This window comes from Ictalurus furcatus, chromosome 20 (genome assembly GCF_023375685.1).
Source record: "Ictalurus furcatus strain D&B chromosome 20, Billie_1.0, whole genome shotgun sequence".
In the NCBI taxonomy this organism is placed as follows: domain Eukaryota; kingdom Metazoa; phylum Chordata; class Actinopteri; order Siluriformes; family Ictaluridae; genus Ictalurus; species Ictalurus furcatus.
The window spans coordinates 7,353,926-7,380,173 of record NC_071274.1 but is presented as its reverse complement, the minus strand read 5'-3'; the positions used below and the strand labels follow the sequence as shown (position 1 = coordinate 7,380,173).

General features: G+C 39.9%; 1 protein-coding gene across 1 annotated transcript in view; it reads right to left on the bottom strand.

The window, feature by feature from the left end:
• Positions 1-26,248, bottom strand: part of dscamb (Down syndrome cell adhesion molecule b) — a 161,377-nt gene that overhangs the window by 40,318 nt on the left and 94,811 nt on the right. The window contains exons 4-11 of the mRNA XM_053651059.1: positions 24,760-24,906; positions 20,033-20,311; positions 19,444-19,719; positions 11,501-11,797; positions 9,767-10,039; positions 4,476-4,754; positions 3,878-3,997; positions 1,075-1,254 (exon numbers count right to left, since the gene is read on the bottom strand). Coding sequence (XP_053507034.1) covers positions 1,075-1,254; positions 3,878-3,997; positions 4,476-4,754; positions 9,767-10,039; positions 11,501-11,797; positions 19,444-19,719; positions 20,033-20,311; positions 24,760-24,906 — 1,851 coding nt within the window. The remainder of the gene's footprint in view (positions 1-1,074; positions 1,255-3,877; positions 3,998-4,475; positions 4,755-9,766; positions 10,040-11,500; positions 11,798-19,443; positions 19,720-20,032; positions 20,312-24,759; positions 24,907-26,248) is intronic.

Sequence of the window (26,248 nt, the reverse complement as noted above, 5' to 3'; positions counted from 1 at the left end):
AAATTCAATTTGGACAACATGGAAAAGACTTTGAGCACGACAAGCCGCAAAAAACTTGTTTTGCGCACATTCCATAACATTAAATGTAAATATAATGGATAAAAAATTATGATTCATTCTTTCATAAACCAAAAGCTGTTGGCCTTGGCATATTGCTGTGGCGCAATAAATAGGCATACCCAAAAACTATTTATTTATAAACTAGGTATATTAACATCACACTATAATATTGCTGATAATATTTATGATAAATTATGTCACAATACACTTTTTGGAGGTATCGCAGGTATCATCAGTGCCATAATTTTTTATTAAAACAAACAAAATGCAATATTTGTCCAATGCACATTTATGCAAAAATAACCACAAATTTGTAAGTTACACCTCATTGGTATTGCCATTATGGTGTTAATAAACCCGGTGATAAGCGAAGAGGTTTAGATCATGGCTGGATGAATGATGAGAAAGTGGAACTATAGACAAATAAAAACCCAAAACCTTATTCTTATTTATTTTCCGTCTGTAATGGCAGAGGAGCTATCAGTGATGTGTTGTGTTGAGTTGTGGAGGAGTAATGGAGGGGATGTAAGTCTGTTCCTTAAAAAATATAGTTTACAGAGGAGCACAATAGCTCATCCACAACATTCAACGGGGCGGAAAGCTGCCCGCAGGCCCTGCACTGTAATGTTGCACACACACACGCACACACACACACACGCACGCACGCGCACACACGCGCACGCACTCACGCATGCGCACACACACACACACACACACACTGGAAAAGTGCTAATCATTTGATTATGATTTCTTTTGTATGAAATGCAGCGCTAACTCCTTCAGTTTTAAAGCGATATTCATTTGATTATCATATACGTAGATTTTGTGTATCACAATTCAGTTATGAAGAAAATGTAATTATTAGAAGTGTCCTCATGTTCTGTTCAATAATTAGTGGTGGATTTAATAAAAGACTTTAAACACCCATTTGTATAATATTATGAACACACTGACATAATGTACATAATGTTTCACTTAATGTACAAACATACACAGCTGGGTGAGGCTCCTTACTTTTGACGGTGAGGTACATGCTCTTGCTGATGTCAGCGCCCACGTCGTTGCTGACCTTGCACAGGTAGTAGCCACTGTCCTCCTCCAGCACGTGTTTGATGAGCAGTGAGCCTCTCTCAAGCAACTGCACACGGGATCCTGAGTTCAGCGCGATGGGCTGGAACTGAGGAACTCCCGCACCTGGGAACACAGTGTCCCAAGAAGGCAAGAAAAATCCCTCACATGATTTCATACAACAAATTCTTTGGTCCAAATCAGCTGCATTCCATCACAGTAGTAATGTTTAGATCTTCCAGACAATCTAACTGATCAGGGAGACAGTATACAGTTAAGTGGATAGATTTGCAAAACCCATGGATTCTGGAAAGGAAACAGGAAAATGTACCTCTATTTTATATTTGAACAAATATTGTGTTAAAAACTTGGCACAAGAGAAACGCGTTGGCCTTTTCTTTAGAAGATCTTGAGTTGAAATCCTAACGTTTTGTTGGTGTGCCAACCTGACATTAGTATATCCGACAACATTAATATTTCCCAGTCTCTTTGATAAAAAAATAATAATAAGCCCACAGCATCGATATTCTTATAATAGAATACATTTTAGAAAAGTAAACACTAGAACCAGAAGTACTGATACTTCAATATCAAGCCACCCATTCCTACTTGGAGGCAGTTATAAAGTAAAAAGTCACATACAAGGTATAACGAATATCTAAGTCCTATGATGCCGAAATGAACCATTTTATATTTAATGTCTTTACATATAGTATTTGAGCATTTTTATTAATCAAGCTAATAAAGGAACATAAGTGATAACTAATAAACTATGCCTAGTTGGTGTAGATGAGATTTCTTTTGTCATTTTGATTTTAAGAATATACAAACATTTACTCTCCACTGTATAGGTTGTATGATTTTCTTTAGTGAAACTTTGCTAACACACTGTATTATATTAGGAGACTGAATTATTATGAATATCAATGGGCTGCCTGTGTAAATCACCAAATCTAGTGCCACAATAAACATGACCCGGGCCCCCTGCTATGGTCAATGTTCAATAAGAACTGGCACTGTTTATACTCTACTAAACTATGCTATACTGTTTATATAATTAAACAGACATTGCACAAGTTGATTTTTCCCTATTTCTGCTGTATTTAATATTCCTAATCACAGATGTCCTACAGGCACAGAAAAAAAAATCCATTTTGGTAAGTTAAATGACTTCCTCATTAATACTTGTTCTTTCAATCTGTGTGGAATCTGCCAGTCTTTCAATTGTCAACAATCTAGTTTTGGTGTGTATAATCGATGCATTTCACTTTATTAGGAAGTCAACACCGTGTAAGATCTCACTTTGTTCTCATGGCATTGATTCTACAACATGGTAGGAACATTCCTTATAGATTCTTCCATGCTGACATGATTGTATCACATAACTGATGCAGATTTGTCAGCTGCACATGCATCCCTTCTTGCACCAAAACTCAACGGTGATCTGTTGTATTCAGATGTGGTGACTGGGGAGACCGCTGATGTACACTGAACTTTATGGTCATAGAACCAGTTTGAGACAACTTTTGCTTTGCGTTGTGGCACTTTATCATGCTGGAAGTAGCCATTAAATGATGGATATATTGTGCCCATAAAGCGATGCATATGGTTAGTAACAATACTGAGGCTATGGAAGTCGATGCTCGATTAGTATTTATAGGCCCAAATTGTGCTAAGAAAACATTCCCCACACCATTACGCCACCACCACCATTGGACTGGACTTTTGACATAAGGCAGGTTGTGTCCATGGATTCATGATGCTGATGCCAAATTCTGACCATCTGCATGTCACAGCAGAAATCGAGATTCATCAGGCCAAGTGACATTTATTCAATCTTCCACTGTCCAGCTGTAGGCTCATGGGTTGACAGGCTGTGTATTCTGATTATTTGAGCTTACTTCCTGTCAGCTCAAACCAGTCTGGCCATTAACCTCTGACCTCTCTCAACAAGGCGTTTCTGCCCACAGAATTGCTTCTCACTTAATGTTTTGTTGCACCATTCTGTGCAAAATCTAGAGACTGTTGCATGTGAAAATTCCAGAAGATCGGCAGTTATAGGAATACTCAAACGAGTCTGCCTGGCAGCAACAACATTGCCACAGTCCCAAAGATCACATTTTCCCCATTCAGATATTTGATGTGAACATTAACTGAAGCTCTTGACTTGCATCTGCATGATTTTATGCATTGCACTGCTGCCACATGATTGGCTGATTGAATAATTGCATGAATAAAGTGGACAGTGAGCGAGCAAACCTGTTCCTGAGAGTGTTTATTTGGTAATACAATGTTTTCTAAGTGTTGTCTTTTAAAGGATTTTTCCACATCTTGTAAAAGAGATTTATTAAAACCCAATTTCTATAACCTTTCATACTGACAAAGAAGCAGTAAAGTGACTTTCACCAACAGTGTTGACATTTTCTGTTTCTGTGATTTTCCATGAGCAGGCTATTTGAGATTGCTATACTTTGGTGCATACCAGCAATTCTAAATTCAGCTACAAAGCAAAAATGAGTGAATGAGGTTTCCTTATGAAAGACCGTAAACAGGTCAAGCATTGAAAGAGAAGCTGCAACGGATAGTTCAAGATCCTTCATATTGTCTAAATAATATGACAAAATAATGTAGTTGAGTTGCATATTCCCCAAATTTAATTCAGCCTCACAGTGTGGTTTAGCAATAGTTTGCTTTAATTACTTTAATCATGGCTTGATCATCAATGGAGTTTTATTATTTTATTTTTTACCTTTAGAATGTTTCCACACGATTGTAGGAATCGGGTTTCCTTTAGCCGAGCAGTTCAGAATAACAGATTTCCCGTAGATTCCATCTTGGTCCCGAGGTTGCACCTCAAAATGTGGTGGGACTGTGGAAAACAAACAAACAAATAAGGAACCATCTACAATATCTGAGATAATACAGGTATGTATATCAATTATATGCCATGCCACAGAAATCTGAAGTACTCTATCCATCCATCTTCAACCGCTTACTCCTTTTCAGGGTCGCAGGGAACCTGGAGCCTACCCCAGGAAGCATCGGGCACAAGGCGGGGTACACCCTGGACAGGGTGCCATCGCAGGGCACAATCACATACACACTCACACACCCATTCATACACTACGGACACACCAATCAGCCTACCATGCATGTCTTTGGACTGGGGGAGGAAACTAGAGTACCCGGAGGAAACCCCCGCAGCACGGGGAGAACATGCAAACTCCGCACACACATGGCCCCGGCGGGACTCGAACCCCGGAGGTGTGAGGCGAACGTGCTAACCACTAAGCCGCCATGCCATTGACAAAGGACCCTTTCATTGGGGTGGATTTTTGACCTCTGACCTTTAACAATAAGCTGAATGCTGTGCTCCACAGCAGCTGCCTCATTGCGGGCGATACAGGTATAGCTCCCGTTGTGGATCTCTGATAGGTTGGAGATGCGTAGTGAGCTGGTGAAGTCGATATTGTCGATAGTGACTCCTAAGCTGGCATTGATCGGCTTGCCGTCTTTGTGCCAGGTAATGGACATGGGCAGGTCGCCGGAGGTCACCACACAGGGGATGAAGACTCTCTGACCTATGGAGGCGCTTTGGGAGTCTGAGTGCTGGATCAAAGGTGGAACTGAGAGGACATTATGGCATAGGGGTGGATAAAGAGAGAGAGAGAGAGAGAGAGAGAGAGAGAGGGAAATTAATTGGATATAAAATGTTAATACGGTTAAAATGTATTTATACCACAGTGTTTTTGAATTCTCAAATCTAACTATTCAAAAGTTAATACATTTTCTATAGCTGCATGGCTCTAGTAGCTGCAGCTGTCCAAACACACTCGTTGTAATATCTTTTCTATCGTAACATTTAATTTTCCACCATGGGAAAGACTTCAGGACAGTGAATGTTGTGTTTTGTGGTTTCTCAGTAACATGGCAACCTGCATTTTTTTGGGTCTCATTAACTTCAAGAGAAAGTGAGGGAATGACTGTGTATAGTCGCTATAATGTACAGTGGTGCTTGAAAGTTTGTGAACCCTTTAGAATTTTCTACAATTTTGCATAAATGTGACCTAAAACATCATCAGATTTTCACACATGTCCTACCGTAAAAGTAGATAAAGAGAACCTAATTAAAAAATAAGACAAAAATATTATACTTGGTCATTTATTTATTGAGGAAAATCATCCAATATTACATATCTGTGAGTCGCAAAAGTATGTGAAACTTTGCTTTCAGTATCTGGTGTGACCCCCTTGTGCAGCAATAACTGTAACTAAACGTTCCGGAAACTGTTGAACAGTCCTGCACATCGGCTTGGAGGAATTTGAGCCCATTCCTCAGTACAGAACAGCATCGACTCTGGGATGTTGGTGGGTTTCTTCACATGAACTGGATTAAGGTCCTGACCTTATTGGATTAAGGTCAGGACTTTGACTTGGCCATTCCAAAACATTAACTTTATTTTTTAACATTTTTTAACATTTTAACATTAACATTCTTCTTTAACCATTTTGGTAGAAAAACTTATGTGCTTAGGGTCATTGACTTGCTGCATGACACACTTTCTCTTGAGATTCAATTCACATACAGATGTCCTGACATTTTCCTTCAGAATTTCCTGATATAATTCAGAATTCATTAATCCATCAATGATCACAAGCCGTCCAGGCCCAGATGCAGCAAAATAGGCCCAAAACCATTATACTAGCACCACCATGTTTCACAGACGAGATAAGGTTCTTATGCTGGAATGCAGTGTTTTCCTTTATCCAAACATAACATTTCTCATTTAAGAATTTTTTTTTATTTTGGTCTCATCCATCCACAAAACATTTTTCGAATAGTCTTCTGGCTTATCCATGTGATCTTTGAATTGCAGACAGGAAGCAATGTTCTTTTTGGAGAGCAGTGGCTTTCTATTTGCAGCCCTGCCATGTACACCACTGTTGTTCAGTGTTCTCCTGATGGTGGACTCATGAGCAATAACATTAGCCAATAGTTGCCTTTCGTTTCTTAGAAGTTATTGTGGGTTCCTTTGTGACCGACTATTACAAGTCTTGCTCTTGGAGTGATCTTTTTTTGGTTGACCACTCCTGATGAGGGTAACAATGCTCTGTCCTCCATTTGTACACAATCTGTCTGCATGTGGAATGGTGGAGTCCAAACTCTTTTGAGATGGTTTTGTAACCTTTTCCAGCCTGATGAGCATCAACAACTCTTTTTCTGAGGTCCTCAGAAATCTCCTTTGTTCATGCCATGATACACTTCCACAAACATGTTTTGTGAACATCAGACTTTGATAGATCCCTGTTCTTTTGATTGAAAACACCTAATACTAATTTCACCTTCAAATTAACTGCTAATCCAAGAGTTTCACATACTTTTGCCACTCACAGATATGTAAAATTTGATAATTTTCCTCAATAAATATTAGAATAGTACAATATTTTTATCTCATTTGTTTAAGTGGGTTCTCTTCATATACTTTTAGGACTTGTGTGAAATGATGATATTGGTTATACTTAAGCAGATATATAGACAATTCTAAAGAGTTCACAATCTTTCAAGCACCACTGTAAGTGATAACAGGGATTAACTTGTTTCATGGATGTTCCAAGACATTAAATGTAACAATAAAAGGCTAAATAGTATCACATATCATTCTTTAACATATATTTTTTTAATTAAACATTGGTAAATTGCTGTGGTACAACAATTATACAACAGTAACTTTCCCGTCCAATAATCTGATTGGTCGAGCAGGGTACCAAAAGTGCCTTTATTTCCTATAACCACACTGGGATGTTGCACTGTGTCTATCACTCTGCTCGTCTGTGTGCCACATAAAATTCCACTTCCTAGTTCGAAACCATTAACACAGTAGTGTTAGTGACATCATTAGCAGACATGGCAAACAATACTTTTGAGGAATATAACGTTTGACTTAAAATATTAAAGTTTGTCATTTGAAAATGAGAAGGAAAAAGGGACATCAATTTTACACCTTTAATGGGAACATACCAATCAATGTGACCTAGATAGCTGACATGCTATAGCTGAGTGTGGCTTCTTTGGGATCTAGTTCCACTAGCAGAGCAAACATAACCACATTTGTCCATACTGTGTCTGAAATGTGTCCTGAATATCGGCATGGCAGTGATTAACTGCACTCGCCCCGCGGCCTCATACTTGCAGCGGACAACAGCCCTGCCGATATTCAGTATAACCACACTCTTGCTTAATTAATATTAATACTGCTTAATTAAACTCTTCAGGATGTGTGTGCTAGTATAGGAAAATAAACTCTGGGGTGGTAACCATCTGATTGTTGATTATTTTCCTATAAGAGCACAGTCCATCATGTTTTATTCTTTACTTGTCATTCTTTACATGCCATGTCACATTCACATGCAGTATGACTTTCTTCTTCCTACTTGAAGAATTTCACATGTAGATGTGGAGACATGACCACACTCTCATTTCTATATATAAATACTAATAAAGTCCATAATCTGCACACAGACTCTTTTTTTAGATTTACAAGCTGTACGATTATACTGTTCTATTTCTTACTCCATGTTTTACCAAAAAAAAATGCAATTTTCTGTTCATTTGTGGTGAATTAATGATAACACACCACTATAAATCCTGATTCTAGCTATAAATAAGGATATACCACTGAATGCAATGACAAGCACCATATAACATGCGATGACGAGGCAAACACCAAGTACATGTCATCACACGTACGATAATTGGCGATTTTCAACCACAAGGTCCTGCTCTGCCTGTAACATAAGCCACTGTGGCTCCAAATCTGCAGATTTCACAGAGGAGGAGGCATAATGTGAGCTAATGAGGGGAGAAGCAGAGCAGTGAAGAGGAAAAAGACAACTATAAAAGGGTTATTTCCTTTCCCGGCAAATTTAGCATAATGCATTCTCAGGGGACCCAGCCATGGTGTGCATCAGCCTGTCGCGAGAATCAATGAGTTAAAATAACGTTGAACTAAAGCAGCACTTCACTGCTTATTTAATTCACAACAAAGTGGGGATAATGGACTCTAGGGATTCCCTCCTAGCTGCTTCAGAATTTTAAGCATGAACAAATTAGCTAACTCAATCGTGGAGATGTTTTTTCTTTCCATCACTGATGGCATCCACTCAAAAGAGTAACAAGATGACTGAGAGTATGCTGGCGATGCTACTTGAGAGCATACGAATGGTGATGATTTTAAGGTTGGACTGGATTATAGTGTAATGGATAAACTATTATAACAATATACTGTGGTGTGTTATAACCAGTGATGGCTGGTCCTGATATTAGATGGGAGGCTAAAATCTAACATCTTTCAATAGCTCAACGAGTTGAGTAATGCAATATATCATAAGGTCTCGTAGATAATATAATAAGAATGATGTGAGGCAAACTATTACACACGCATTTAAAGACAGAAAGGCAGTTGCATTTGTGAGTTCAAATTATTCAAGTCTATAATGCCCTACTCGGTTCATGAATGTTTCCTCCAAATACCAAACATGGTCAACAGAAAAGCTGTAACCCATCCTTATGGTTCCAGGATAGTTCATTTTGTGTAATCTATACTTTGATTAGACTGTGCTTAGTCAATCTACTGTACTTTTAGTTTCTTCTCTGTGGCAGTGGGGGTGTGGTGAGCCATGAATAGGAGGAGGAGCTTCAGAGAATGAGCAGGTAATGATTGAGTATCTACACCTGTTTGTAATGAATGGGCTGTCTTGCTATTGTTCTGCTCTACACGAGGCAATCGTGCTAACCACGAAACAAAAAAACACAGCCCTGCTCTCTCTCACACCTGCCCCCAATGTCCTCATGCTGAACAGAGTGTCAAAAACACTAGGTGGTTAATGTTTTGCTCAATTATTACCTAAAAGAGTACATAAACATGTGATTTGAGACACCATACTAACTTGTTTAGTCAGTTGCAGACATAGTATCACATGGAGCTATACTGGCCCCCACGGTGGTGACACTTAACATGAATTTCTGCAGATCTGCACAAGCGACACTTCAAATGAACACAGGATATGTGCGGCAGTCATCTTGCATATATGTATAGTTAAAGGCAAGCAGAATCAAGACTTTTTGGATGCGTCAACAAAGCAACACAAAAAATATCAGCTCAAACATAGACACCAAATCTAGGTTGCATTTCACTCTGTGTAATCACCTGACATGACTTCCACTGATGAAGGCTGTATGAATCTACAGTCTGGGCTAGAAAGAAATCAGTCCCAGCCTTGCTCCTTTATACCATTTTGTGTATTTTTCTTACAACTGTTGACGGTACTATTGTGCTTAATTCTGCCAAAATCCAAAATAATCCACACTTATAATATTTGTTAAGGGCAAATAATCTGATTTGGATGTCAAAAAAGAAACCTTATACTATGTCTTTTTTTTATCATCTCTGAAAGACATATTGGTCCTGCTAGGCCATTTATACCAGCCGTTCCTGGTCCAAAACGGTCTTTGCTTATAATGTGATGGAATAAATGTGCATGTGATGGAATAAATTGAGGTCTTGCTGGAACCTGTAAATAAATTAAGCAAACCTTGTTTTTGTTTTTTTTTAAGTTAAAGCATTTCTTGCCCTCTGACCTTTTACAGTAACATGGACACTCCTATGGATCTGCTTCTCAGGATCCACCAGAACGTAACACGTGTACTCGCCCTCATCCGAGTTCTGCACATTAGACAGCTTCAATGTGCCGTTGTTCTCAAAGGCACGCTGGCGATGGTTAAACGGGAGTAAGTTGGAATCTTTGTACCACTTGATGGAGTAGTAGGGGTAGCCAATGATGCGGCAGTGAATGAACATGTCACGCCCCGCGATGGCAGTGAGGTTTTTCATTGGGCGGATACTGGCAGGACCTGTTAGGGAAAACGAAACATTAGGAACGTCAACATGCTTATGTTCGGGAATGTTTATGTCTTTTTTTGAGTTGCACTACTACGCACTACTAAGTTGCAGAGCCTTGAAGAGCCAAAACTAGGACTATTATGCATTTGAATATATTATTATAAGTGCATCTATTCTCTAATCTGATCATGGTTATGAGTCAGTTTACTCTACACTGTATTTATATACAGAAACAACTGAGCAGCCAACCATTCAGTCATTTTTAGTCACCTAAAATATGAGGGCTATATATTAAAAGAGCTGTATTAAAATTAGAAGGCACTGTGCACCTGAACCTCATAAGTTTTATACCAGTTTGCTGCAGAGATAAAACAACGAAAACTGTGTGTTATTACACACAGATTACACTGTCTGCAACAAAATTTGCACATGAAAATTAGTTATATAAATAATTATTTATATAACTATTTATAATGCCATATACTGTATTATCAGCATACAAACCTAATACTCTATGTTACAGGTAGATTAACATTACAGCTTTTATACACTTACTGGCCACTTTATTAAACACATCTACATTGTTGGGCCACTGTATAGGTGTTCAGTTACAACAAAACTATAATATATAGTACAATAAACCTGTCACTATTGGACCACCAACCTCATTAATATCTGGCAATGGTCCTATGGTGGTCTCTATTCTATTCTATTGATAGACAGGATGTCTATGGGAGCTGACAATTGTGCAATATATAGGTTACAGTCACTAAGAGTATAACTACAAACATGGCTGGTTCTAGCTATAAGTGGATTAAGCAGTCACTTGTGGTCTAAAACTTGAGAGGCACACTTGACAAAAGTTTGTGGATACTTGACCGTCATACCCATATGTGCTTTTTTTTCGAACATCCCATTCCAGTTTTGGAATCAGTCGTCTGTGTAGGCCACTTGAGTTCTTCCACTCCCAACTTGGCAAACCATGTCTTTATGGAGCTCGCTTGTGCACAGGGGCATTGTCATGCTGGAACAGGTTTGGGCCTCTTAGTCTCAGTGAAAATTATAATGCTATAGCATACAAAGACATCCTATGTGTGCTTCCAGCTTTGTGTCAACAGTTTGGGGAAGAACCACATGTGGGTGTGAAGGTTTGGTGTCCACAAACATTTTGCCATATAGTGTATGATTGAGGTGGTTAGTTGGGTTGCAGGGTGGCCATAGTAGCATGTTATTTAGGGTCTTCAAATGTTCAGAAATAACCCTGATTACAAAAGGCTGGTAGGTTTAGCTGAAAAACTAGCTACAACAGTCAACTAAGTATATGTCAAAAAGAAAAGCAGAAACATGAATATTCATACTGACTCTCTCGGCTAGAAAAAAAAACAAAAAACATCTTAAAAACAGGTTTCATAAAGGTGTGATGTGAGTGCATTTTTGTTTGTTTTTGTTGGAGGAGCTGATCTGACAAGCACCTCTTACGTTTATTCGCGCCTGGTAGGAGACCGATCCGGCAGAGTTGTTGCAGGTGCAACGGTAGACGCCGCCATCGGTGACCTGTGTATGTGAGACATTCAGGTAGCTGAGCACGTGGCCCTCGACTGTGACAAATCGATCCATGCGGTGGTGGCTGTCCTTGATAACCGGCTCATCATCCAGTGTCCATGTCACAGTGGGGAGTGGGGTGCCTTTGACGTGACACACCAGGGAGATCGGCTCATTGGGGCTCACCACCTTTTCGCTGAAGGCCGACAGGATCTTTGGAGTGCCATCTGAGGAGGAGATATGGAGGGAGGAGAAGATATAAACACAGAAAGTTTTAACAGCTTCACAGGGGTTTGTTATGCAAATTGCAGGTATATTTTATAGTGTTTATAGTTTATAGTATATATATCACATATACATTTATAATGCACAAGATCAATCATAACTCTAGATGTGACAGGAACACTGGGATGATGTATATTATTGTAAAGATATCTGAAACAGTTGTTCTGTTAAAATTATGCTATACAGTTTTAAGCAGTGACATCACGACAATGTTTTATTTTTACATTGTTTTGATAAAAAACTGATGGCTATGAGTTATTCTTTTAAAATTCCAACAAGTAGTTTTAATTATAGTTTTCATTCCACTGTTCAAACTAACAAGCACCAAGTCACTGAGGTCAGTCCAGGTGGTCTTTTTGCAGGAGTGGCATGACCAGCTTGTAAGTTTGACAGAAATGGTAGTACACAAAATGTATACAATCTACTGTATAATTTATACAAGAACTGTGTACTTATTTTAAAATATACTTAATATTGAAATCAGTGAGAAGCTGAATCTACAGTTTAGCTAATCCTAATTAAAACATTCTAGGAATTGAAGGTTTTTGGGGTTTTTTTGGGATTTAGCATGCCCTGACAATTTTACATCTGAAGTCAAACTGGAATCATAGTCAATATGTAACATGGTTCTGAGTTATTTTGAAACTATCAAAAACAGGATAAACAACCTATAATTTATGGTGACTTTTATTCACAACTTAAAAGGTTAAAGCTAAAAAAAATGGTTCATATGTAAATATATACATGGAAACCATGAAATATACAGACTTTAAACATGTACTGAGCTTGTGTGGGAGTTACAGCCAGAATGAAGGTGTATGCTCAAAACATATACCAGGGGAAATTAAAATTCATGGCCTGGGTCGAAACACTGGCAGTCAAAAAGACAGAGGTATACTCCAAACTCGTACACCAGAAAAATGTGATAATCAAGAAAACTACACAAAATACTAAATAAATAAAACAGTAGGTTTAAACATACCATCTCAACATTTAGAAATAGTATTGTCCTTCAAAACTTATTTACTGTTATTTGTTTTTTCATGTCCTTTATTTCTTTCAGCCAAGAAAGTTAAAACAGCTTTGATTCCAAGCTTGGTGCCTTTGAAGTCATAGCTCACCACTGCTCTCTGATTGTGCAGACTCACTCCACATCATTATAGATGATCAATATCTCTTTACTCAGTTCCACTGCCGTGGGACACAGTTGCCTCAGGATTCAGGCTCAGGTAAGTATCTGCTGGTCGAAGGTCCGATCATCTCAACTTAAAGCTACTGTAAACACAGCTTCATCTCAACATTAGACAAAATGTTATCCTGGCTGTATTTTAATACTGTTTTTATCATGCCCTTTAAACTCATGTAGCCATCCAAAGGGCCATTTCAATAGTTTGGGCCATAGGGCCATTTCAGGTGAAGTTGGTCAGATGAAGAACAACAACAAAATATTTCATATTGCAAATCTATATTGTACCTATATATTCTAAATTCATAGATGGAAACTGACAAACTGACAGAAAGTTTTCCCATTTGCTCTCTTCATAGCCAAGCACTAAAAGCAAAGTCGGAACTTTGTAACAAAGTCGTCACATTGTAAATAAGACAGTGACCTCACATGTATTGCCTACAAAAGGCTCTTGCTATATCACGCTCATCACCTGCCATTCCTCTACTTAACCAGAGAACTACTGTATGTTTACATATGTAATAGAAAATGCTTACAACAATTGCTGATACCTTTTTTCTATGTGTAATGTTGCTCACTGAAGGTGATGCTGGTTCTTATTCGGGGTAAGATCTGTTCAATTGCGGAGACTGATGTTATTTGAGAATTTGAATCACTTGAATGCAGATACTGTTTCTATTGACTTTAAGAGTCATTCAACGACTGACACCACTCTCTATTGATGATGAGAATCGCTCAATATATTAGTACTGACCTCTGTAATTGATGATGAGAATCACCCAATCTATACTGTACCTTACTAAGGATGAAAAACATGCAAGGCACTGCCACTGCCTTCTGTTGTAGGTAAGAATCACTCAGGCACTCAAGATACTGATCTTAGTTGAAGTAGAGACTCAAAAAAGTTCTTATTACTGTACTCTGTTGATGATGGAATAACTCAAACAACCAATGCTTTTGTCTACTATTCTTGATTAAGGAAGACAGTCACTCAAAATTATCACAGATCTCATGGGGTGTGGTAGAATCTGGTGAATGTGGGCAGTGAATTCCATGTTTTACCACATAAATATCTTTATTATGGCAGCAGTGCTGTGTTCAGCCACAACATTACATGTTTGAATTCCAGTCCCTAACAAAGGAATTGAGTGCTGAGCTACAGTGCATGCAATTCGCCATCTCCCTTCGATATAATGATGGCCAAAAAAGCTGTCTTAAGTGACACACACTTTAGATCTGTTCTGTTCTCCTTTTATTGGTTCATACAGCAAGTTAAATAAACTGGCCTAGTACCAAGGCCAGAATGGTGTTATCAACAATACTGACTGTGTCATCTGCCTGCGTGCACTGCATTGTCATCCATAACAGTAATATCACATACAGTCCTACATTTGGCCAATCATATTTGAATGCTTTCCTAGCCCAGAGCCTTGGTGGTTGATGTGTGTTATCTGTCCACAATAGTAGCTTAGAGGTTCCTGGTTCCTGTACCAGCACCATCCACACAGCTTTCATTTCAAGGATGTTGATTTGATGGTAACAAGCCTTGGTCTCGAAGATCCCAACTGCCCGTCCCTTCCCATAGCCCAACCAACCTCACATACCCCTGTCCCCCACGACTCCTGCCCTTCTTCTATTGAAACAACACTGAAATGGTCTGAGATTCAACATTCCTACTTCTACTACTGGAGTTGCTGCTGCCAACATCCTTACCAGATGCAGATGTTTGGCCATTTACAATTCCCTCAATGTATAAAAAGCACTACTTCCACTTGAGTTCTAGCCGCAGAGCTTCCAGAAGTGAAATCAGGAGATCCGCCTGTCTTGTCAGTTATTGATGAGACTGACTGTATAGCAATCAATCATCTAGAAACTACACACAGACCCTGATGCTGCAAGGGCTCTAGACAACATGCACACATTTTGCAGACATCCCAGGTGCTAGCTAGAGCTAACCTAAAGAGAAAACTTTGAATTTATATGTCCCTCCACTTACATGGAAGTAGAGAAACTGTCAGTGTTCCAGTTGGTCAGTGCAATGCAAATCTTTCCATTGGGGCCAATATATTATATTACAGACAAATGTGACTGTGTTGATACCCAAACAATGAACCATACAGTGTAGTTGAGGAATGCCTGTTAATGAGGCCAGATATCAGGGAACAGACATGGCTGCAGAATACTGGCTCACACATACAGTATCTCACAAAAGTGAGTACACCCCTCACATTTTTGTAAATATTTGATTATATCTTTTCATGTGACAACACTGAAAAAATGACACTTTGCTACAATATAAAGTAGTGAGTGTACAGCTTGTATAACAGTGTAAATTTGCTGTCCCCTCAAAATAACTCAACACACAGCCATTAATGTCTAAACCGCTGGCAACAAAAGTGAGTACACCCCTAAGTGAAAATGTCCAAATTGGGCGCAAAGTGTCAATATTTTGTGAGGCCACCATTATTTTGCAGCACTACCTTAACCCTCTTGGGCATGGAGTTCACCAGAGCTTCACAGGTTGCCACTGGAGTCCTCTTCCACTCCTCCATGATGACAGCACGGAGCTGGTGGATGTTAGAGACCTCGTGCTCCTCCACCTTCCATTTGAGGATGCCAAACAGATGCTCAATAGGGTTTAGTCCATCACCTTCAGCCTCAGCTTCTTTAGCAAGGCAGTGGTCGTCTTGGAGGTGTGTTTGGGGTCATTATCATGCTGGAATACTGTCCTGCGGCCCAGTCTCTGAAGGGAGGGGATCATGCTCTGCTTCAGTATGTCACAGTACATGTTGGCATTCATGGTTCCCTCAATGAACTGTAGCTCCCCAGTGCCGGCAGCACTCATACAGCCCCAGACCATGACACTCCCACCACCATGCTTGACTGTAGGTAAGACACACTAGTCTTTGTACTCCTCACCTGGTTGCCACCACACACGCTTGACACCATCTGAACCAAATAAGTTTATCTTGGTCTCATCAGACCACAGGACATGGTTCCAGTAATCCAAGTCCTTAGTCTGCTTGTCTTCAGCAAACTGTTTGCGGGCTTTCTTGTGCATCATCTTTAGAAGAGGCTTCCTTCTGGGACGACAGCCATGCAGACCAATTTGATGCAGTGTGCATCATATGGTCTGAGCACTGACAGGCTGACCCCCCACCCCTTCAACCTCTGCAGCAATGCTGGCAGCACTCATATGTCTATTTCCCAAAGACAACCTCTGGATATGATGCTGAGCACATGCACTCAACTTCTTTGGTCGACCATGGCGAGGCCTGTTCTGAGTGGAACCTGTCCTGTTAAACCGCTGTATGGTCTTGGCCACCGTGCTGCAGCTCAGTGTCAGGGTCTTGGCAATCTTCTTGTAGCCTAGGCCATCTTTATGTAGAGGAACAATTATTTTTTTCAGATCCTCAGAGAGTTCTTTGCCATGAGGTGCCATGTTGAACTTCCAGTGACCAGTATGAGGGAGTGTGAGAGCAATGACACCAAATTTAAACATTAATGGCTGTCTGTTGAGTTATTTTGAGGGGACAGCAAATTTACACTGTTACACAAGCTGTACACTCACTACTTTAAATTGTAGCAAAGTGTCATTTCTTCAGTGTTGTCACACGAAAAGATATAGTCAAATATTTACAAAAATGTGAGGGGTATACTCACTTTTGTGAGATACTGTATATGAAATAAACATTTGGAGTATAGAAATATGGCACTAGAATGGGACAGATTCCACCTCTCATTTTGCAATTATGGTTTAACTTAACCCACCTTTGCATTCTGATCTGCTGTTGTGGTAGTAGTTTGGTGTGTGCTATATCCTGCATAACTCTTACAATCTGCCATTAGGGACTCTGAACCTCAAGTCTTCTGGGACCTCAAGTAACCTGCTGTCCCATATGATTAATTTGTGTTTTAATCATGAAGGTGTGATTACCTAGTGCCTCAATAACCAGTATACCAAAGGCACCAGCCCAGGCACCAGCATCAAGTGGGGAAAAGTGTTTTACCAGCCTCTAGCAATGGCGTTTGTGCAAGCCAAATGTGCCTTCCGATTTGTATTAATAGACCCAGACCTGATGATTTCCCATGCCATGTTGCTATGGTTTCCATAGCTTAGGGAACAGGTTCCCAACACTGGTTCTGGAGAACCCCATGCCCTTGCTGCGTTTTCCTTGCCTCAGCTAATTAATAGCCCTTCCAGAGTTGAAGTGGGAGTGTTAGAGCAGGTAAAACACTTGCAGTTTAGGCATTCAGCATGGTGTTAGTGGTAGAGATTATACTCACCAGGTTTTCAAACCAGTTTTATATACAGATTTTGCACAGTGCAGATCTGCCCACAACGCTTTGTTCTCACATACTACTAAGGAAGTCTCTCTCTCTCTACTGGTGTCATTAATTGCAGCCCTGTGCAAAACTTATGTGTACTCTTATATATAGTTGCAGATTTCCTGCATTCTATAAAGTTAAAGATATAAAATTTTCTTTAGGAAACTGGTACACTGTGGAATAGTCCAGCTTGTGCTGATATACCACAAAATGGGTCAGGCATTTGATCCACTGCATTAGGTGAAGGATCAAGCTTTAGTTTTGCCAAGACGGCCTTGAGCCTGCTTGGAACACATTATCCGCTACTGTGTCATACACAGGGCTTACAATCTGACCTTCCAAATGCACCTTTTACAAGTAATGTGGGCCACTCGTTAAGATGGGCCTCAAGCTTTGAAAATAAAATACAGCCACTGAAAGTTTGTCTCTATATGCAAGGCAGCTGTACTGCACTTTATTGCATTGTTGCACTGCTGATAATAGTTCTTGCATTTGGCCCATGCTCACTGGCAGCTTCTCTGCTCTGTGCTCCAACTTAGTAAGGGTGTACATTCGTTCCTCTTCATGGGGCTGAAGAGCTGAACCCTCTGTCAGCTGTTGTTCTTCCTTTGATTGTGCCACAGAGGACCTTCCCTGCCTTTTCTTAGTGGGCCTTGCAGTCACATCAGTTACTTCAGTCCCCAATACAGTCACGCAGCTTCGGGGAAGGTTGCTGAACAGACTGCATCCTTCCGTGGCGTGTGCTTCCTGTGTCAGCACTGGCATTATGCTGCAATTGGGTCAAGGCTAGGTCTTGAAGTCTTGAATCTGTTTCTTCTGCTTTCTCAGCATGAAAAGAATGGTCATGGTCACATGTGTCACACGTGATGTCATGGTGACAACATTGTTTTTTAGTACTAGGTTACTAGGAAACAAGCAAATCTGAAAACTACACTAGTTCCACAAAGAACCCCGTCCAGTGGTCTGGAATGTAAGGAAGTAGATCTTCATTCTGCTGTTAGCAAGATAAATTATTACTCAAGTCAAGGAAACAGGTTCAACTACATTAAGCTGCTGCCAAGAACTAACGCAAAATCCACTCATTACACTCTTCTTCCCAGTATTACGTGGACACATATAAGAGTTGAAAGGAGTCAGCATTAAGACACAGTCATCTTGAAAATCAGAACTGTAATGCAGTGGTGCTCTATGCTTAGAGGTAACTTGAGTCATGTTTGAGCCTGTGATCTGTTTAACAGAAAGGCTTAACATGAAATCTGGACTTTTTTATACAGGGGGTGATACTAGTCTAGCAATGCACAATACCCATATATGCAAGTTAGTTAACTGCTAGTATATTGTTAGTATATACATGCTATTATGCCATGTTCATTCAATGAGATACAGTTAACCACAGAACTACATTCTGTTGCATCCTTTCCCTATATTCTTCTTCTTCTTCTTCTTCTTATTATTATTATTATATTTATTTGTTACATTGAATACTCTCTGAAACATGCCAATTCTTATTTTGTAAATCATAACTAAATATTTGATCAAATATATGCTATGTGCCATGGAACGTGTTTTGTTTAACGATAAACTCTAATCTGCACTTGCATCTGCCTCTAACTCAAATACCTGTCGCTATGTCATTCCTGAGCTTAGTGAGTTTTGGTGACTCAGCTCATAATCAGTAATGATTTTTCACACTGATTTCACACTGAATGTTTTTGGCCCATGTTCCTACATATTTCTACCACATCAAAAACACAAATTTCTTCAGATTTGAACATCTGGGTTTTGTGGATAGATAGGCTGTTCTGTTTTAAGGCATCTGCTTACTGATATAATCCAGGCATTCAGAAGGTGAATGAACACTGGACATCTGAGTTTCTAGCAGCTTTCACTCTAAAAATTTCATCACGCATGGCGATAAAATATTTGAATTAGATTAAGTTGTGTGTCAAATGTGTGTATGAGGGGTATGTTTTTTTTTTCTTGTTTTTTTAAAAAGAAAATGGCATCCCTTTTATCCCTCTCAAACCAAACCCTGCTCACAAGTATTTTAAGATTAGGCTAAAACCAACTCACCCTCCAGAATGACCTGCACAAAATCCTGGGTGGACATCTTGCCATTGCGTGCAAAACACTGGTAGGCTCCTCCATCGCTCTTGGCCATGCCCTCCATCACCAGGTTCTCATGGCTGAGGCCAGTGATGCGGACATTGGGCCCTGGCTGGATCCTCTCTCCATTTCTGTACCAGGTGATTTCATATTCATCAGAGCCAGTGACACTGCAGAACAGAGACACCTGACTGCCCACACTGCCTCTCACCTTACGAGGACTCACCACTGCTTTCAGGGGCTCTGGAGAGGAAAACACACAGACATAGTGGAGCAAATCAGCTACTTTTCTATAATCCAACCAGAATCTTGTGAGTTTTCATCTTTCAGTGCCACTTCCCCAAGAGAAAAATTAGTTGTGCATATGAGCTTAATATCAAGACTAATCCTTAGGTGTTTTGGTAACTGTTATTTCAAGACATTATTTGCTTATTTACTTACATTTATGTCATTATGAATTAGATCACGGCCTGACCAGTGCAGACTCAATCTGTGGCTTCAGGATTATAAAAAATTTCACTTTTAAACAAATGTCCACTAGAAACTGGGAACTCACGTTTGACCACCAACCGTCCCACCACCTTGGCATTGCCAAAGCTGTTCCAGACTTCACACACATAGTTGCCTCCATCACTGGGTCGGGTGGCCTCAATCAGGAGGCCTGAGACACTCTGGTGGTAGCGACTGTCTGACTCCAGAGGGCTGTTGTCCTTTAGCCAGCGGTAGCGAGGCGGAGGATGACCAGACGCCTTACAGGGCAGTTCGACCCGATGACCGACCATGACCTCCTTCCTCTCAAAGCCATCCAGAATAACTGGAGCTGAATCTACAGGTTCTGCAACAAAGAAACATAAAGAAAGGTAGATAGTCAAATAGAAAATAATTACTGTTAATTTGCCAGGTTAATCTACCTCTAGTTATTACTACTGCATTAGTATTGAGTGGTTAATGTATTCAAAGAATCATCATTTGGTGCAAAAATGGCCTTTTATGAAAAAGTAAAGTGAAAGAAAATTGCTTTGATTAATACCATATAGCATACTGTCACACTGGGGCAAGCACAATTAAGCAGCATTGTTGAGGGTAGGCTTAATTTCCATTTGTAATCTATTGCCATTTTCATGGTCAGAAATGAATGTCCTTGAATTGGCATGTTTTTTCCTGATGTGTTTATAAAAGTGAAGCCTTAAAAGTCCTGTCTAATATCTTGCAACTTTTAATGTCAGTCAATTTCAATATAAATGGGTTATACACACAGATCACCACATAATTAATATAATTATTGAAATCGCCAATGAAATCTATAAGTGAAATCTAATTGGAAAATTGTGTATGCATACATATCGATAATGTATTCACTCGAATCCTATCACTTTTTTAAAAAGTTATACTACACTTTGCCAGGTTGCTGATGTTCATAAAATTCTTGTACAAAGCAAAAGCCACAAATAATTAAATAAAAAAAATAGTAAAGTACCCAGTTGAAAATAGGAAAATAAAAATGTGCTTCCTTTTGTTCCTTCACCTTCTGACCATGACCTCACTTGTGTAGCCAATAATTGGCATCAGCTACATCATGCTCATCCTTTGGTCATTGACCGAGGTGTCCCTGGCAGTTTTCCACTGAGTAGTGGGACAACAATGACATACATAAACCTCTGTTTTACCTCCTTTGTTTCTTCTCTTGTCCTCTTTCCTATTCTCCTCTTGTTGATATGTTGAGGAAGTGGATCCAAGACACAAAGAATGGAGCAATAAAATCTATTTCTTGCTAATCTTATTATTGTTAAATCTGCACCATCATACAGAGTGCATTGATGTGAACCATGGATGATGGTATTTCTAATATTGGACTTATTATTGTTTTGCCACAAATAATTGTCACAAGACATGCACTCCATTGTTTGAGTCGGTATGCATCAGCATGGCCACTGCAGACACAGAGTAACTAATCTTATAATCTCAACAAGTCTAGAAATGTATAATTTGTTTGAATTGCCAAAACTTTTCAACTTTCTCAACCTCTTGTATATTTCAGGATAGGGTGGCAGGCTGTTCATGCCAAGCAATGATGGTGTTAGGTACGAGACATGACCATCATTTGGGTGATGTTTGAGACCTGAAAATTTGCAACAGACAGCTTTGCCTAACTGCATGTTATATATGTGTAAAAGACACCTCCCACTGTATGGAAATAGTGTAAACTATTCATCAGCTTCATCTGGCACTATGAGGCCACAGTGAGGAGTAAAACAAGCATCAGATATGGCAGCAGAGCTTGATGGGAAGAAAGAGGTAAGCTTCTTTGCAGGGTCAGGAACTGGCAGTGGGCAAGTGCCAAATGCAAGAGCAATTAGCAGCAATCCAACAATACACTAAAGGGTAGAGCTCAGAGGAGCTTATAGTGGCCTACAGCTATCATGCATGCAGAGACAGACCATGAGGTAGTTTCAGCAGCTGCCTCTCATTCTCTAGCTTGAGGCCCACTTTGGTGAAAAGTGCTGATAGTGGCCACCGGTCCACCATCTGATGATCAGAGTGGAGTACAGGAGGTTTGGCTCAGGAACAGCAGTGATTGTGCTGCAGGCTGATATTAAGGCTACCTTAAGGAAACTGAAGCTTGATCTAACCCAATGCATGGTACAGTTGCCCAGTGAGTTACTGGGCTATCCAACAATGTAACAACGGCATTAAAGAGCTCTTATATGCGCTCTAAAGCACATAGACACAGCAACCTGAGAAAAGAGCACATATACTAACAGTGATGGCAGATACAACAGGACTAAGGTTGAGATTAATGCCTCTACAGACACTGTCTCACTAGTGGTACAGGCTGATGAAGCCATGCTCGTAAATCTGTGTGGCCTGAAGCCAAATATAAAGGAGCTGGCAGAATGGTTCACAAATTGTACACTGCTATGGTGAGTTGTGAGTTGCATCTGTAACGTGGGGCACAGTTGCTTCTCGCTATTAATGAGATAATGCCCATACAGTAACTGCAAATGAACTGGGTGCCACGATGAGAAACATGGCAGTGAATCCCTGGAATTGTTCATGCAGATGAGAAGGTTGTTTGGCCAGTCCTCGAAGTTCACACTGTGCCAACTTCTGCTATTACATCGCAGGTCTTTAATACACAGGCCTGGAAGGCACTAGATTGTCTACTTGTTCTGGCATTTTCAGGCAACAGGCTACCTTTAGACACCCTTGTCTGCCACCACAAATATTGAAATTCTTGCATCTGTTCAGCAAATTGAAGGTTGATTCCATTCATGTAAATGATTGGTTCACTTGCACAGTCCACCCAACTATGCAACCAGCAGCCAATACCATTGAATGTCCTGAAAACCTTGAAATCTCCAGCTTGGACTAAATGAACCAAAATAGGACTCCTTGAACTAAAAAGACTGAGTTGTTCATGAATTAAACATATCTAGCCATCACCCTAGTCCCGCAAATAATTTCCACATAATTACTGCAGGATACAGGAGATTTCTCCACTTTCACCTCAGCAGAGTGCCATTCTCATTCTTTTGGCAACAGGGTGTTAGCAAGGTGTTCATAAAAGGTGTGCAAGTCTCCCTGCAGCACCTGCAATGGCAGGGTCTGTGTGTAGTTTTTATGTGGACAATTACACATATCCATATTGCAAAGGCGGCTGTAGTATGTACTAGTAGTATGTGCATACCCTATGCTGGTCCAGCACACATTTCCCCCCATCAAAGAAGGAAAGTGTAGAGTCAGATGCCTCCAGCAGGGTTGGAGAAGCTAGTGAAAAATACTGGCTTCTATTAAGAGCTGCCTACATATCGGACTGATTACATGAGACATTGGACACTTGGATCTCACAGTCCTGTGTCAGGGGAATCTGTAATTTTGAAGTAGATGTAAGGTAAGGTGAAAACACCTACAGGATAGCAGAGCATTGGTTTGCTTGTGAACAGACAGATGATGTGGTTCATGAACAAGGCAGAGACAGAAACAAGCTCTTTGTACCAGGATGTGTTAGTGCATTATTGGCCATAATGGATGTGGATGATGCAACAGTGCCTTTGGCAGACTGTGTAATCATTGTGTTGATACCCCCATTCAATCTAAAAAGATCATTGTTTCACCTGTTAATATTACTCACGGGCCATCCATTCCCACTAGCCTGCAGTCCAAGACAAAAGGTCACTATGGCATAGCAGAGCACAAACCTTGAAATTATGCTCTGGCCCCTGGGAGACTCCCCAGCATACCACTCTTGTGAGCCTGCATGCTGCGACTATATGGCACTTAAATTACATGACATTACATTTATTCATTTAGCAGATGCTTTTACCCAAAGCAACTTACAAATGAGGAAATACAAGCAAAGCGATATATAAAGCGTAGAACAATACAAGTAGTGCTACCATGCAAAATTTATAATTGAGTTCTAGAGAAGCAAACTGCACAGAGTAGAGGTGTAAGAGCCAGAGAAAGTTTTTTTTTTTTTTTAAATAATGTAGGGTTGGCATTTTAGGGGTTAGTTAAGTGCTCACGGAAGAGGTGTCTTTAGCTGTTTTTTGAAAATAGTGACAGATTCTGCGATCCAGATTGAGGTTGGAAGTTCATTCCACCACTGAGGAACGGTTAGTTTGAAGGTTCTGGAAAGGGACCTTGAGCCACGCTGAGTAGGAACTACTAAGCGTCGGTTGTTAGTTGATCACAGATTGCGTGAGGAAAATGTAAGCCTCAAGGAGAGTGTTGAAGTAGGGGGGGTGCTGTTCCAGACAAGGTCTTGTACGTGAGCATCAAGGCCTTGAATTTGATACGGGCAGCTACAGGAAGCCAGTGGAAAGAGTTGAAGAGGGGTGTGACATGGGTTCATTCTGGTCTTTTGAAGGCAAGTGAGATGTTTTCTCACTTTGTGCTAGGGGTTGCATAGACTAGTCAACTAGTCCCCTAATACATTTATTACTCAAGAAGGCAGAAGGCACCTATGAATCTGGTGCAGGCAGATGGTAAAGAAAGTGTGCTAAATGTCATTTATTAGTCAGAAAAATTTAAATCTAGACGAAGCCAATGGGCTCTCAAATGCAATGTGAAAATGACTGCCAGATGTTTGTCCAACTGTTTGTGGAGCACCATAAAGGGCCTATAGTGTCTAAAGGCAGGTTGGCCCAGTTGGGTAAAAGAAGTGATTTTTCAAGATACTTGAACACAGATTCATAAAACTGCTGCATAGTTAGTCATAGAGCCATATGTGACATACTAAAGTATGTCTTGTTTATCATATAAGACAAATGAATCCCTCACCTGATAAAAGTAATCTGGCGCTGTTACTTTGTCGGGTCTCTCCGGTGTAGCGATGCCGCGTGGTGCAGCGGTAGATGTTCACCGCATCCTCTGACTGCACGTCCAGAATATACAAGGCCCCTGTGGATGTAACAAGAAATCTTGATCCTAAAAAAAAAAGAAATTATATAACAGAGAGAAAGAATTAGTATAATGGTATTCAGTCACCTTAATGCGTCATTTAGTGTACACAGAGTCATAGAATATTTAAAGTACAACAGTGTGCTATTCAATCAAATTCAGTAAAGAGAAAGCTGATTGGATTTATGTAAAATATTTATTTTGTTCTTCTTGATGAAGGTACAGGCCAGCTTGGGGTTGGTGGTGAAGTATTGAGCATTTGAATGTGATTGTGCTGCTACTGAGCTGATGGTTAAGCCAATGTTGTTCCCTCAAACTTAAAGTCAGATGTATTAAAACACAACAACTTTTGTTATGTGAGCCGCATATAATGATAGAAAAAGTTAGTTTTATCATTTTTTTTCAATTCACTGCGATTTTTCTGCATTGCCTCCATTCAAACCAATTGTGTAAAAGCCAATGCAGCTTGAAATGGTTTGTTGATGCATGCAGTCTGACAAACACAGCTAGTGTTGTATAGGGTGTGAGGTTGAAGGAAGAGGAGGGGGAGAGGGGGAAAGGAGTCTGCAGCTATTGTAAGTAATGCCCTACTTAGGAATGGGTATTTAAGATTTGATATCCTACGGGGGGTTTGTTTCCTAGTTTAAAGCTAGTTGTGTGAGAAACCACTACTATTACAACATTAATGCATACATTGTGTATACGTTTCAATATAAAAACGGTCAAGGAGAGGAGTGATTATCTTCACCCAAGTGAAGTGAAGTGGTTCTTTCTAACCACAACCACAGCCATTGGTTTTATTAAGTAAACCAATATTACAACAAGATGCTCAGTTGCAGTGTGAGCACATCACTTAAACGATTAACAGTAACCAAAACAAGCCATAATTAAGACCAATAGTTTTGACACACAGCTAAATGCAGAGACTACAACAGCATTGGTTTGCAGTGCATCTGATTGAGGGAGTATGGCAGCCAAATGTCTCTGAGATCTTTTTGTTAAAAAAAAAAAAAAAAGGTTTTTTTAATGCCTATTGATTAATACTAATTAATTGACAAACTGGAAACTTTATGTGCCCAGTGTTTTCTAAATTGCCTGGTAAAACACGATCACCTGTTAAGACACACATTTCTAAACAATATTTGGCATTGCCATTTCCTTTATCTGTCTATTGAGAGCCTTTGGGAATTCCACTGGAATTTCTAATAAGGTGAACATTCCTTTTCACATATCCTAGTCTGGTTTCATCTTTCTTCTGGCTTCCAACTACATTGTAGCCAAGCATTAGAATATCACTATTCTCCCGTGGTATTCCAGTTAGCTTGTTTGGAGTTAATCAGAGCTAAATACCGGAGCCAGACGGCAGTTG